The sequence below is a fragment of the Nanorana parkeri genome, unplaced genomic scaffold (assembly GCF_000935625.1).
Source record: "Nanorana parkeri isolate BGI_ZX_2015 unplaced genomic scaffold, ASM93562v1 scaffold77, whole genome shotgun sequence".
Lineage (NCBI taxonomy): Eukaryota > Metazoa > Chordata > Amphibia > Anura > Dicroglossidae > Nanorana > Nanorana parkeri.
In genome coordinates, this window is record NW_017306345.1 from 686,822 (window position 1) to 701,472 (window position 14,651).

Below are 14,651 nucleotides of genomic sequence, written 5' to 3' on the forward strand. Positions count from 1 at the left end.
AGGTGCACCTTTGTATGTACGAATTTATCTCTGATAATAAAAACGAGGCAAAATTAAAGGAAACTTAAGCTCGAACTAAGCATTTTTGCATTCATCTCGATTTCAACAAAATGTCCTTCTTATCCCAGTTAGTGACCAAGTGAACACATTTCCCATTTGTTGGTGAAGGACAAAGCTTATCTGAAATATATGGAATCCTTGGTTGAAATATTCTAAACATGCACACTGATTAAGTACACTAGGCATTTATATCATGGCCTTTTCAACTTGTACAGTATTTTATAAATAAAGGCATGCTCTGTGTAAAATGCTCTACTAGTCAGGCTAGACTTTAGTAATACAACACGACTTGCAAGATGTTTTATTGATTTATTTTTTAATTGCTTTGTCCTAAAACATATATTTGCATAAGAATGTCATGTTCGTTATTCTAATTAAAAAATGTTTGAAACTGAAAACAAAAACCATAACCAAGGAGTATGAAAGAAAACTATGAGGAAACACAAACAGCGGCTGGCTCCTATTAGGTGCTGCAGGACAACAGAATGTAAGCTTTAATGCATATTAAAAAAAAAAATAGGCTATAGCAAAAAATACTTAAAAGCAAAACTCAAGGAGTGGGTTTGGTACACATAAAGACATTAGAAATACAAATGCATAAAATTCATATACTTTTTAGCAAATATTCTATGTATGTATAAAAAAAAATCCTGGGGCGAAAAACCATAATAAGGCAATCCTGGGTCCCTCCTCCTGCATGTACACCCCATTTGCCACACTCCATAGAAGCAGTAACTCCCTAGGCTTATCCCTATCTCCATATAACAAAAGGTGCATCCTAACCCTAAGGAATGTTGGCTGACTCTAAATAACCTTTGGTAATCTTGCTTGTGTGCCCAAATAGTTGTGTCATACAATCACTTCAGATTCCTGTATACATTTAAGTCACATTTAGAAGTAAATTAAAAATGAAAATATTATACTGAAGATACACAACCAAATGTATGGATGAAATCACTATAGTTAGTTAGTGATGTAGGTAGCCTTGACATAAACTGCTATTTGTTTACTACAAGGTACAAAATCATTTAATAGGGATCTAATTGTGCCTAGTTTTTCATATAAAGCGTAATATTGTTTCAGTTTTTTTTTAAATAAAGCTGCTAGAGTCACATCTCTCTACTTATTTTCACTATATCTTTTTTCAATATTTTGCAGGTAGATTTCCCATCTTATAGATTTAGTATTTTTCCAAGAATCTTCACCAGTCCAAACCTGCACATTCACAAAAGGCCATTTTTATTATTGTATGAAAGGAAACAGCAAGGATAACACTTGTTAGGACATTCCGTGTCAAACCTTTAGAAAAAAACTGGTCATATTAAGCAGCCAAGCACATTGAAGTGTGAGAAAAAGAGCAATTATTTGACTAGATTTTATAAACAGATCCAGAAAAAAAGAGTGTCTGTTAGATCAATAAAATATCATACAAATGTATAAAAAAAAAAAAAGTTCAATAAGCATGCTCTTTCTGAGGGATAGGTAAGTGTTTACAAGAATGTTGATGAGTTGGAGAACAGTATATTCTCACACACACAATGTGTGTGTAAAGCTGGCCAAACACCTATAGATTTTCGTTCAGGAATTTTCCTTACTGCCAAGAACCCTCTTTTGATTCTAGCTCAAATAGCCCATCAACCACAGGCCAATGTCATTTTGATAATCGTTCGTTAGCAATACTAACTCACCGATCGACAGTACGGATTTTCGCTTGTGCATGCGCATTGTTCATGCTGCGATTTTTTTTTCGTACGAAAACGCCACGAATCCATTGCTTTCCGTAAAAAAAGTTTTCCAGCTTGACCGAGCAAATCAGGAGTACGCTAAAAAAAATGGTTGGGTTTCCATCAACTGATCGATTATCGTTCGCCATTTGTGGACGATTTCCGAACGATAATCGATAGGTGTATGGGCACCTTTTAGTTTTCTTTTTTACTGTGAAAAACAGTTAATTTTGATCAAACATTCCACAGAGCCGCAATGCTGAAGCTCATCTCTTGGAGCTAACCAGGTGCTATAAATGCTGCTAAACATAGGACCATAAGAAAAATAAATAAATACAAATCTGTTAGTTTTTAAAATCAATTAGGAAATTATACTTGTGGGAACATCTATTTGGCTTCCACGTGTAACCATATTATATTTGCTAGGAGTGCCATATTAGTAAATAAAAAAATATGTATGTACAAAGTACATCGGGGGGCACATTAAGTAAAAAACAATGTAACTGGAGGAATAGGTATATACAATTTTTGCTTGGAAATACTTTGTAATAAATCAAAAATCCATATATGTCTGCGCTGGCCTTCTGCCATATTAAATAGCTAATGTATCTATGCCATGAAACTCATGCTGGAAAAATCTCAGAGGATCATCAATGGATTTAGAGTTGATTAACATTTTGAATCACAGATTCCTGAATCTATTTGCACTTTATAATTGATTATATCTATAGGAGACATATAGTAAATATTACTGTTCAGACACAAGATAGAATGCATATCATAAGAAGACTATTAACACTGAGCCTGTAACTGTTATCAGTTTCACTTTGGCAATTCAATAAATGCCCTGTATTAAAGAGGATCTTCAGGATACTCTGCAAGGGTTAAATGCTCATTTTGGTCTAGGGGCAAACATAATGAAAGTATGCTTATCTGATCCTTAATCTTGCCTGGCTGCTGGACTGGTCCCGCAGCCTCTTCTCCCCCAGGCTCTGGCGGTCTAAGCTCCACTGACGTCATCGGGTGTAATGGAGATCCATTCTCTTGCATTAGACGTTAGTGCACTGAGGGACATACCACAGTCAGAGCAGAGGGCGAGGGAGGTGGGCGCTGACTGCCGCAGGACCGAGGATCAGGTGAGTATATCTTCTTTATTCTGGCCGCTAGCCCAAAACGAGCAGTTAATGCTGCTTGCAGTGGCAAGGATTAATTTTAGACAAACCTGGAGTTCCTCTTTAAAGTATATTTCTACTTTCGTAGCTAAATTGGGATAACAACTATTTTATATTTATTACATGTTCCCATTTACATAGCATAATCTAACAAAAACTATTAATTGCTGTTTATATTGCTTTTACTTAGGTTAGGGTTTCTTGGCTTCTTAAGAGTTGACATTTCTATTTATACGTCTTTTTAATGTTAAGAGGGGTGAGGGGGTTTGTTCATTATCATTTGTAAAGTATATTTGAACACTGCCTTGGCTTAACAATGGGTTAAAGGATTACAAACCTGGCATGTATTCCTGGAGTTGTGACTCACACCCATCCCTTATCTCCAGCTCATAAACAGGGAGGCAAGCTGAGTGATTGATGAGCAACCCCAGACAGAGTTTGCCTTCTAATGTTTCAAAGTTAGCCAAGGGATAGACATTAAGGATGATCATACACCTGTTATAATCCTTAATTGCTTTTTGCGCACCTGGGTAGACGCACACAATTAGCCTATTACTGATCTCCATCCCAACACAGAGCTAAGCCCAGCATACACCATTTAACAATTCAATGTGAGGAGCCGCTATTGGACTTTGAAATACAGCACTAACTGCACTGTAAGTGGGTAGTGGTTATGGTTCTATGTATGTGTATACAAGAATGTGGGACTTTAGGGTGTAAAGATGCCAGTAGTTATAGTCTTGGAGGACCGGTAAAGGAGCATCATTGTGTCAACACAATGATGCACCTTTACTGGTCCTTCATTGCACTTAAAATTTTACAGAAAATGGGCCATTTATAAACTAATATTTACAAAAACGCAGAGACTTGCTAATCGGCATACAAGAAGTAACCATCTGAGCAATCATATGTCAACCTTTCTATTTTTGATGTACAGTCGTAATAAAGGGACACAGCAAGCACTTTGCTAAGGGATGTACCATGGATCATACGAGAAAGGTATCCCCTGAGAGACTAATCATTCATGAAAGATTCCTTGGTATGCCCAGCTTGTCAAAGCTATTTTATATAGATACTACTACTTCCTAAATGCAAAATTAGGAGCCTTGCTTGCTTTTATCTAGCTTTTATAAGCAGCCTTGGTTACCAAACTGCACAATCTTTACTACTTATGCTGACCCACAGCCACAAAAATGGAAAGGTAGTTATCAGAGCAATGAGTTTAAGACAAAAACATTTCAATAACAGTCAATATGCACTGAATAAAAAGGAAAGTAAAATGTCAGGGATTCTTTTTATATGAATTTTGGAAAAAATCAATCCCTTGTCCTTTTTCAAAAATCATAGCAGCCCCATAGACGTAAACAAAAGTTCATAATGTTCTGTTTAGGAAAATTTGATGACACGTTTACACAAGACTAACAAGGAATTAAAGAGTGTAAAGAACTCTGCTCAGGCTACAATTGACACTCCTGTTCATCATGACCAAGCAATTTGTAAAGCTTATTTTACCTATACTATTATAGAACAAAGTAATCAATGCATCTCATCAATGCATTGCTCTTGCCATAGTCGCTATCAACACATATCTTCCTTTATGATACACCCCAACAAAGTATAGGTGATCAGCAGTACAAATCTCCTCTACAGATTGATTAACCTTCATTTAAAAAACAGTGACTGCAAATGTACCATGGTAGGCGTATACTTCAATACATGTCTGTATATGTCTGCAGAGCTCATAAATAGGTATTTTATATATTACACAAATACAATTTTAATATGGCAGTGTAGCCTTGGTTCCATTATACAACCTGGAGCTCTACACCAGATTCCGTCTCCTGTAGGGTAAATATAATGGTGAATGGAGGTACAGAAAACAGCGAGACTGGCAAAATAGCATCTTTTTTACCCCTAGTTATTATTACATATCTGGGAGTTGGGAGATTGCACAAGTTCACAGCAGCTCCCAATTCCAGTAGAGCGAAACCGTGGTGTATGGCAGTCCAACAGGTGGAAGACAGATACACTGCCTGCTGTACCTAGATAAAGTAGTAAGGGAAGGCATATTTTGGTTGATAATTAGAAGCTATGCCAAACTCCCTTTTCAGGAGCACTTTCAAGTTAGAGCTAAAGGATAATAGGTGGGAGATGAACAAGCAGGGTATAGCATGTATAAAGGGAGCAACAGGGAAGCTATGCCATTAAACATGCAAGCACAGGGCAAAAGGGAATACACAGGGAGTTGAAGGGTCAACACATAATTATATATTTGTGTGACCGGATGTCAAAGTGAAAACATGAACAATGAAGTATGCAACTGATAACATTTATGGAAAAAAAAATAACCAAGTACATGGCTTAAACGCATTAATGGACATGTAATGTTTGTAATGAGTTTGTAAAGATTGCACAATGATCACAAATGATTGCCTCGCACAAAAAAGCAGGCCGGGCATAAAATTATGTGATGTGTGAAACATTAGTTTGCAAGATAGTCTGTTCTCATACAGCAAAAACATGTATATTATTTGGCTGTATGGACCTAATGTTAGATGGTGCTTAATATTCTTGCAAATGTCTAAAAGAGGTGAAGATAAGTACAGTAGGCATATTGGTTGTAAAAGAGTGAAAGACCAGGACAGCAAGGGAAGATGTGGTAACCTTTTCAGGATGGTCAGATCAGATGATACATATTTTTGGTTTTACTTGGAGGTTTCCAAGCTATGCAGAGTTTTCTCAGGCGATAACACTCTGATGTCCAACGGGAATGAGTCAGCAGATGAGTTGTTATTGTGGTTGTATGCTTGTTCATTGTGTCCCTTCAGAAGACTCAGAGATTCCTCACCCTCACTGTCACTGTCCATTGGTTGGGGGTTAGACCTTGCCACCTGTGGTGTGAACTCCGGATGGGTCATGAAGTTATGAATAGCATTGCGAGCCTTTGGCTTCTCAAGCCCCTCATACAGGGAACTGCGGAAAGCATTAACCACTTTAATCTGGTGCATAAAAAAAAGAAAAAGTTAAGTAAAAGAGACATAAAAATCTAAAACAGAGGTGTTATGAAATAAAAATGCAAGAGTTAATTAATATATTAAAAAACAAGTATGAATTGCTGCTTTCAGAGAGTCTATTTTAAATATAATAAAAGAAAAAGAGTAACAAAATCTTTTTTCTATACATGGAAATAAAAGGTTTCATTCAACCATGCAAATATATCATGTATACCAGAAATGTTTACAAAACATTTGTTTCATCATAAACCAACATGAAAAATAAAGTGCATATTAACAGACTGACATAGTGCCTGCAAAAGGAGATATGTTTGCATTATTAGGTAATATATGATAGTATCTCTAATATGGTGTGATTATGAACCTTTCCCAGGTATGTATTTGTTGAAGCAGAGAATAACAGGTGCTACATCAAAAGTGCTGTACCTTATAGTTAGGTAAGGAAAACAACAAATAATATATAACAAAGGATACCACAGCAATCTGTGGTAAAAAGATAATGTGAAAATCAAAACTCCTAAAGTTGCAGCCCCACTCAGAAATTAGACAACATACAGTAAGAAACCATGGTCTTCTGAAACATGAAACATTTCTTGCATTTACATAAAAATTAGAAAATAAACCTTAAATGTTTTATTCAAATAATAACAGTCACTTCTAGCAAAAGTTCCAGCAGTATATATGTCCAGAGGATACATTAATTTTGTATTAAACTATATATTTTTAGAATGATAGCACAGCTGAGTACTGTTTGTGATACTTTTTTCTTCATTTGCACAGTTACATTTTCAGGTCAGGTTATTACCTCATTCACACTGCTTAGAGTCGGCCCGTACAGATCCGCGTGGCATGCACGGCCATATCAGGCCGTTCACGGGAAGGACAGGTGCAGCGTGTGATTGTATGCAGCAGCCTGTTCTTCACTATGACAGAAAACCACTGTACGCTCACCCGAACTTGACACATCCATGCGGGTGTCCATGCTGGGACGCAGACATGATCCATCCTGTCTGTGTACTAGTACGTGCGTATGTGCAGTTCAGGTGAGTGTACGACGGCGTCCTCCCATAGGGAAGTTGCATATAATCACACGCTGCACCTGTCCTTCCCGGGAACGGCCTGATACGGCCGTGCATGCCACACGTATCTGTACGGGCCGACTCTAAGCAGTGTGAATGAGGCCTTAGCAAAATGTGTAGCAAAAGGAGTAAAGAATGGAATAGTGTGGTTGTGAGAAATTATGCCCTACAGATGCACAGTAACCATCTTCAATGTGTTTTTATGGCATGTCTATGTAGATTCCTTCTTTTTTGTAATTTCTGTCCTGTTTTACCACTTTTGAAGGTTCCTTTTGTGTGCCTAACAATTTTGAATGGATTTATGTGGCTGCACAGTTTGCAACATTTATTGTTTCAAGGTTTCGTGATGAAATTTACAGGAATGCAGATATGCATCAAATTCAGCAATCTGCAAGAACACCTAACTCAAACTACCTATCAGATGAAAAGAATCAAAGAATCCTCATATCACATTTAAGAATGTGTTACCAGCTGCTCCTACCACAGTTTAAAACAATAATCATAACACAGATGAAGTACAGTTTGTAATGAGATGTCTAAAACCAAAAGAACCAGATTCCATTTTTAAAGAAATAAGAATGGTTCCTCTCCATGATATACACAGGTTTTTAAAATGGTTTTGTGATTTGCAGTGTGCTAGAGATATGTACAACTTAAATCTATTTCATGTAGATACAGTAAAGCAAAATGCTGTAGGAAATGGTCTGTGGATAAGAATTAAACAAATTTGTGTTCAGGCACTTAGAACCACAAATATACTAAAGGAATTGCTGTGTGTATTGTATGGTGTATTTTCTGAAGCAGGGCAGTCAATGTCACTTCCGACCAGTCCGGCAGCAGCAGGAAAGAGGAGCTGGGAGTGAGATGCAGGAAAAGGGACCCCAACCAGCCCACCTGAGACCCCTGCAGAGCCCACCATAGAGAGTCTCAGATGGGCTGTGTAGGATCTATGGTGTGCTCTGCAAGGACACCCTCAGGTTGGCTGTGTGGGGTCTCAGGTATGTGTGGGGTCTCAGGTAGGCCCAGAGTCCAGTGCGTTCCTAAGCCCAGAGTCCAGTGCGTTCGAAAGTCCAGAGTCCAGTGCGTTCCAAAGTCCAGAGTCCAGTGCATTCCAAAGCCCAGTGCGTTCCAAAGCCTAGAGTCCAGTGCGTTCCTAAGTCCAGAGCGTTCCTAAGTCCAGAGCGTTACTAAGTCCAGAGCGTTACTAAGGGCCAGTCCACACCACAAAGAGTGCATTCCAAAGCGCACTGGACTCTGGGCCCACCTGAGACCTGCGGGGTCTCAGTTGGGCCCGGAGTCCAGTGCGTTCCTAAGCCCAAAGTCCAGTGTGTTCCTAAGCCCAGAGTCCAGTGCGTTCCTAAGCCCAGAGTCCAGTGTGTTCCTAAGCCCAGAGTCCAGTGCTTTGCTAAGTCCAGAGCGTTCCTAAGTCCAGGGTGTTACTAAGGGCCAGTCCACACCAAAGCGTTCAGCCTCTGGAACACAAACCGGCCGGCTCCCTGCATGCAGCATTTTTGCAGATCACATAGGACCGGAAAGCAGGCACTAATGTGCCATGCGTTCGGGTGCCGGCGATCGCACTGCGGGCGTTGCTGCAGTGCCATTGACTTCAATGCACTGCCACGCCCCCTCCCACCTCTGAACGCAGAGAGGTGGTGGGGTTGTGTTTCAGAGGCCAAACGCTCTAGGATGCACTCTTTATGGTGTAAACCAGCCCTAAGTTCAGAGTCCAATTTATATACTGTTCTGCATTGCAGTATAATGTATTGCTGAGATTTGTAGTCCCCCTACAGCTGGTGCCATTCTGCATTAGAGTGTAAGCTTCTCTGGTAAAGAGACCGCCCCCCCCGTAACTTGTTACCTTCATGTACAATCAGGAAGGGGGGTTTTCAGGAGGCGGAGCTTGGTCTGTAGCAGGCTTTACCAAAGAGTGATCAGGGAGTGGAGCAGAGTCGCTTGAGTAATGCAGTGGGGGGGGGGGCAGGTCTAAAGCTGTGTAAGGGGCCCCAAAGTTTCTGATGGCGGCCCTGATCTGAAGTCACCAAACATGGAAAGGTCAAACAACTGCAAAGCGTGTCTCCTATGAGCATCAAGCTAGCAACTGTGATAAAACTCTTAGACTGTAAGAATCCTGCATTTGAATGCAGAGACTTGATGCACTGGATCATGGTTTTAGGTGCTTTGGATGGATATGTAAGGGAAAACATTTTATCATTTAGCCCAAATCCTCATGTTTTAAATGACATATTATTAGGAGCAGACAATAACTGATGTAGCAAAACTGCTTAGAACCAATGCTGAGCATAAAGATCAACAAGTAGGAGAATGTAAAACTTAAAGAATTGTGGAGATTAACAGCAGTTTTTTTTACTTTTCACACATGTTCAAATCTGAATTTTTGGCTGGAAAACTGCTTAAAACCCCCAAACTGCAGAATAAAAAATTGTCATTGGCAATTTTTTCAGTCATAATATTTATCAATATTTATATTTTTTTTAGGAAAAAGATACACTAAAATTATTTTAGAGCACACAAAACAGAATTTAATAAGCATTTTTTGGTAAAATATAAAAGATGGGGTGGTCAGGTAAATAGATTTCAAACATGTAAATCCTTAAAAATGTGTGCACCCATAAAATAGCAAAACACTACAGTAACCAAATTTGCCTATAGGGGACACTTTAAAAGTGTTTACCAATCATTTAATTTAAATATAAAAGTGAGTGATGGCACTAAAGTTATTGCTTTCACTCCAATGTTCGAGGCGATATGTGTCCTTTGTGGAGCACTCGTCGTTTTCACGTGTAACCCAACGCGTTTGCGTTACTATGTGTGTGTACACATAGTGGGGGGGGGAGAAGGGAGAAATAAACAGAAGGTTCAATAGTCCAGGGATCCCTAACTCCATAGGAACCCAAAATAACCTCTCCAGCTGTGGTCAGGGGGAAAACACCTGACTGTAGGGCAACTGAATAATCAGAGGTAAAAGGGGCTAACAAGCCCCCCTATGTGATAACGCAGAATACGTGGCAGGTCCTCTATCAGACTCCTAATTTCACCTACGGACCCCAAAGAATCTGATGAAGCACAGATCAGCTTCTTTAAATGACAGACTGAAACTGGAAGTGACTAAATCATCATTGCTTCCGGTTTCAGTGATCGAAGGGAAGATCAGCCACTGGATGTATGTCGATATCACTCTGATCCACTGGATGTATGCTGTCTCCCTCTGATCGCGCTGCCAACACCTGCGATTCGGGGCCCACATGAGGGACGGCGGGGAGCACACTGTGAAGCTGCATACAAGTGATTGGACAGTACTTCGGCTATGTTGAAGCAGAGAGTTGGCTGCAAAGAACAGTAACAAGATCCTTCATGGCTGCCGGCAGCCATAATCTTAGTATGACCCCTTCTGGGCCACGTTGTTTATATACGTATTGCGGTCCTGAAGTTATTAAAAAGATACCAGAGATGCATAGTTAGCAAAAGGTGGAGGTCCTTCGGATTCCACTGAATTCTTATCATAATACGGTAACTGCTGTGTTAATATGCACATTAATCCTCTGTGGCAGTTACAGGTAAAATAGCAAAGAGAAGTAAAAATATAAATATTAATCTGACTTTAATTTAAACCACGTTTATGAACTTTGCTAATGTATTTTGAGGAGAGTGTGTGCTGAAAACATGCCGCCAAACCAGATTTTACAAGTGAATCTGGAAGCATTGGAAGTCTACACATTTTGCCTGACATTGTTTTCTAGTAGGAGAGAGAACAGGAGGAATGTGATGCCTACACTTTAACTCTAGATAGAGAAATGTGTAATTTATGCTGTCACCATTACACAAAGGTTTACAAGGACTTTCAGAATTATCAAGTGTTGACCTGCAGGCTGCAAACTTCTTTTTTTTTCCCAATCAGTTTTGCACCACTTTTTTTTTTTGTTAAGTTCATTAAAATGTGCAATTCTTTGTGTGTGACTAATGTGGCACGACTGGGTTGTAAATTTGATTTATATTGATGTTGAAAATTAGGTTATATATTAATGTGGGTTAAAAAAGAAGAGGGTGGAGAGTTTATATATTAATGTGGGTTAAAAAAGAAGAGGGTGGAGGGAAAAGGATGAGAAAAGAGGAGATAGAAGAAGCCTATTAATGTATTGAACTGTAAAAGTGATTATGTTTTAACATAATGGAATAAAGGGGACTGCTATGTATGCTGTGTAGAGTGGGATATGCAATGTCTGCATTGTATTTATGATGGGTGGGAAAGTACTGATGGGTGGGAAAGTAAGAGAAATGGCATGATTACTTGATTAGTTCCTCATGGACAGTTGGTTGCTTCATCCTGAGATACTGCCGCCTACAGAAGATCCCACGACACGGGTCGCCATTGCATCTTACCTCACTAGCTATATTAGCTTTAATCATACTCCAGAAAAATCCCCTATCATTTTGTGGAAAGAACATAAACTGGTCATTCAAGGGATACGTATTCAGTTAGCTTCTAGACTCAAGAAGGAGCGTCTTCGGCACTAAAAGTACAATTAAACACTTTTTTTGCATCTATCTACTGCTTGCTAACATTACAAAAAATTAAAAAAGTTACCATAAAGGTAGTTACTTACCTGTGTCTCCGCTGCTCGCTCCTGTCTGAAGATCTGGAGCTTTTCGAGCAGCCGAACAGGATGATGGGGCCTGGCGCATGTGCAGTGGAGCTGAATGCACTCAGCCATAAATGTCGGACAAACACCGTGAAGTCTGCGCTGGATCAGAGAACAGCACCAGCGCCGGAGGGACTCCTGAATATTAGCGGAAGGAAGAAGATGATCGGCTCCAGAGGCATCATCTAAGGTGGGCCTTACAGTAGGAGGGGGAGGAAAAAAAAATCTGTGACTTTGTCACTTTAACAACTCTTGAGCATGATTTCCACAACCAGGTACGAGCTTTCGCTCTGGATCCTTCTCCTTCTAATAAGGCTAAATTGGAGTCGGCACGCCAGGTTCTTAACCTACAACTCACCGATCATGCTGCTAAACAACTACATATAACAGCACACATGTATTTTCTTAAAGGTAATAAAGCCGATTCTTTGCTGGCCAACAAATTGAGGTCCCTTGACCCCTTCTTTAAACCCTTCAAACTACGCATTCTTCGAGCTCTCACAATTGTAACCCCGTTTCCATCCTTAAACCTTTCCTCTCTGTACTTTCCCTCGGGCCATTTTTCAGAGAGAGAGGCAGACCAGTTCTTCGCTGATCTTGGCCTCCCCTCTCTCTCGTTATGTTAAGTAGAATCTTTAAAAGATCCTATTATGGAGCAAGAAGTCATAAGTGCCATAGCCTCTCTTTCCTGGGGTAAGAGACCTGGCCCTGATGGTCTCACTGTCACCTATTGGGAGTTCACTGACCTCTTGGCTCCTCTAATGGCTCCTCCTCTTGGCCCATTTAATTATCTTTCTTCAAGGTGAACCCCTCAGACAAGATTCCCTCACAGCCTCTATATGTATGATCCCTAAGCCTAACACAGACCAATCCAATCGTTCCAACTTTAGGCATATCTCTCTTATCAATGTTGACCTTAAAATCCTATCTAAAAGCTTGACCCATAGATTGAATCTTGTGATTGGTGGACTTCTAAATAGAGACCAAGTAGGTTTTATTCCCACAAGAGACGCTAGCGACAATATGCGCTGAATCACCCTCCTTACTCATATTGCTAGGGCCAACCAAATACCTGCTATGCTTCTCTCACTTGATTTTGGCTCTATCTTTTTTTATACCCTTCACCGCTGGGGCTTCGGTCCCCACTTTCTTAACTGGATACATTCCCTCTATAATGGCCCAATGGCTTACATAAAATACTCTGGCTTCCGATCCCCCTCATTCAATATTCTGAGAGGTACCCGACAGGGATGCCCATTATCACCTCTCCTCTTTGCCCTAGTGCTAGAGCCCCTAGCTCAAAATATTTGTGAATCCACCTATATATCTGGCCTTCCCCATGATGCAGTTTCTCACAAAATATATATTTTTGCAGATGATGCTCTTCTGCTACTTTCTAATCCTATTGTGTTACTGCCCAATCTCTCTAAGCTCCTGGCAGACTTTGCTTCTATTTCTGGCCTTTGTGTTCGTGAATCCAAGTCAGTGGCACTTAATGTTTTATTACCATCCCAAACAGTTGCGATTCTTTGAGAGAGTATACCCTTTCAATGGCGCACAGACCATCTTCAATACTTGGGAATAAAAATGACCCCTTCTTACCATGCTCTCTCTAAGGCCAACTATCCTGCAATGTTATCTAAACTAATCAGCATTCTTAAGACATGGTCTGGATACAATCTTTCTTGGCTGGGCAAGATAGCTGCAGTAAAGATGACGTTCTTACCCATGTTCCTGTATCTTTTTCGCACACTGCCATTCACAGTCCCTGTCTCTATTTTCAAATCATTACAATCCCATGTTTTTCGCTTCATTTGGGGTAATCACCAACCTAGAATACTGCGGCGCATTCTTTTTCTTCGTAAACCTCAAGGGGGCTTGGGAGTCCCGAACCTTCTCAAATATTATCAAGCAGCTCTGGTTGGTCAGCTCCCCAACTATTACGCTACCTCTAAAGTTCCCTGCTGGGTTGACACTGAATAAGACCAATGACTATTTCTAATCTCCTCCGGCTCTCCGCCAAACTTAGACTTCCTATTTCAAATCATGTCACCTCTTATTCTCTATGGAATATATATGGAATTCAATCAAAATGACTGCTGGCATGATCTCCCCTAACCTACCCCTACTTTTTCCCTCGCTTACACCTTTCCCAAAAGTTTTGCAACCTGGATCGAATGTGACCTCATACATTTTTGGAAACTTCAAAGCGAGTCTGGCGTAAAGCCTTTCCCATACCTGCAGAAACACTATCACCTTCCCAACAGGGACATTTTTCACTACCTTCAAATTAAGGCCTTTATTAACAAACACACAGAAAGTTTGGAGTCTTCCAGGAAACGTTCGACATTCAAATTACTATCCCGGGATAACCCCCTCATTCCTCGGGGCTAATTTCCATTACATATTCTTCCCCGCTCACCTCCTCCAACACCACTCCCCCCTCCTATGTTGCTCAGTGGGAACGTGACTTGAGGTTGCCACTGGATGAGCAAACTTGGCTCATCTCATGGTCTTCCACAAAGTCTAATTCGCGTTGTGCAGGTATTCTGGAAAACAACTACAAGGTCCTGTTAAGGTTGTACATGGTACCTACGAGGGTTGCTAAATTCGCTTTGCAATGCTCGCCTCTCTGCTGCAGGGGGTGTACGGATCTTGGCACGTACATACACATATGTTAGGACCTTATTTTTAAACGTATTTCCTCCTTACTGAATAAGCCGATCGTTAAGGACCCAACCTTCTTAATTGTAAGCCTGAGGTCCATCCCCCACCTGCTTTAAACTTTCCCTCCACAGTTTAACTGCTGCAAAAAAAGAAATAGCCAAATCTTGGAAATCTGCCTCCCTCAGTGTTTATAATGTCAAGAGTCCCATCAATTGGATATTGTCCCATGAGAAGAGAATGGCGGGGGGGGGTTTATTTTTTTTTTCTAGGGCAGACT

At 40.2% G+C, this 14,651-nt stretch overlaps 1 protein-coding gene across 1 annotated transcript in view; it reads right to left on the bottom strand.

Annotated features, from left to right (window-relative positions):
- Positions 1–5,661: 5,661 nt before the first annotated feature.
- Positions 5,662–14,651, bottom strand: part of LOC108804864 (plasma membrane calcium-transporting ATPase 2-like) — a 106,921-nt gene continuing 97,931 nt past the window's right edge. The window contains exon 20 of the mRNA XM_018576774.1: positions 5,662–5,955. Within this exon, the coding sequence (XP_018432276.1) occupies positions 5,662–5,955 (294 nt within the window). The remainder of the gene's footprint in view (positions 5,956–14,651) is intronic.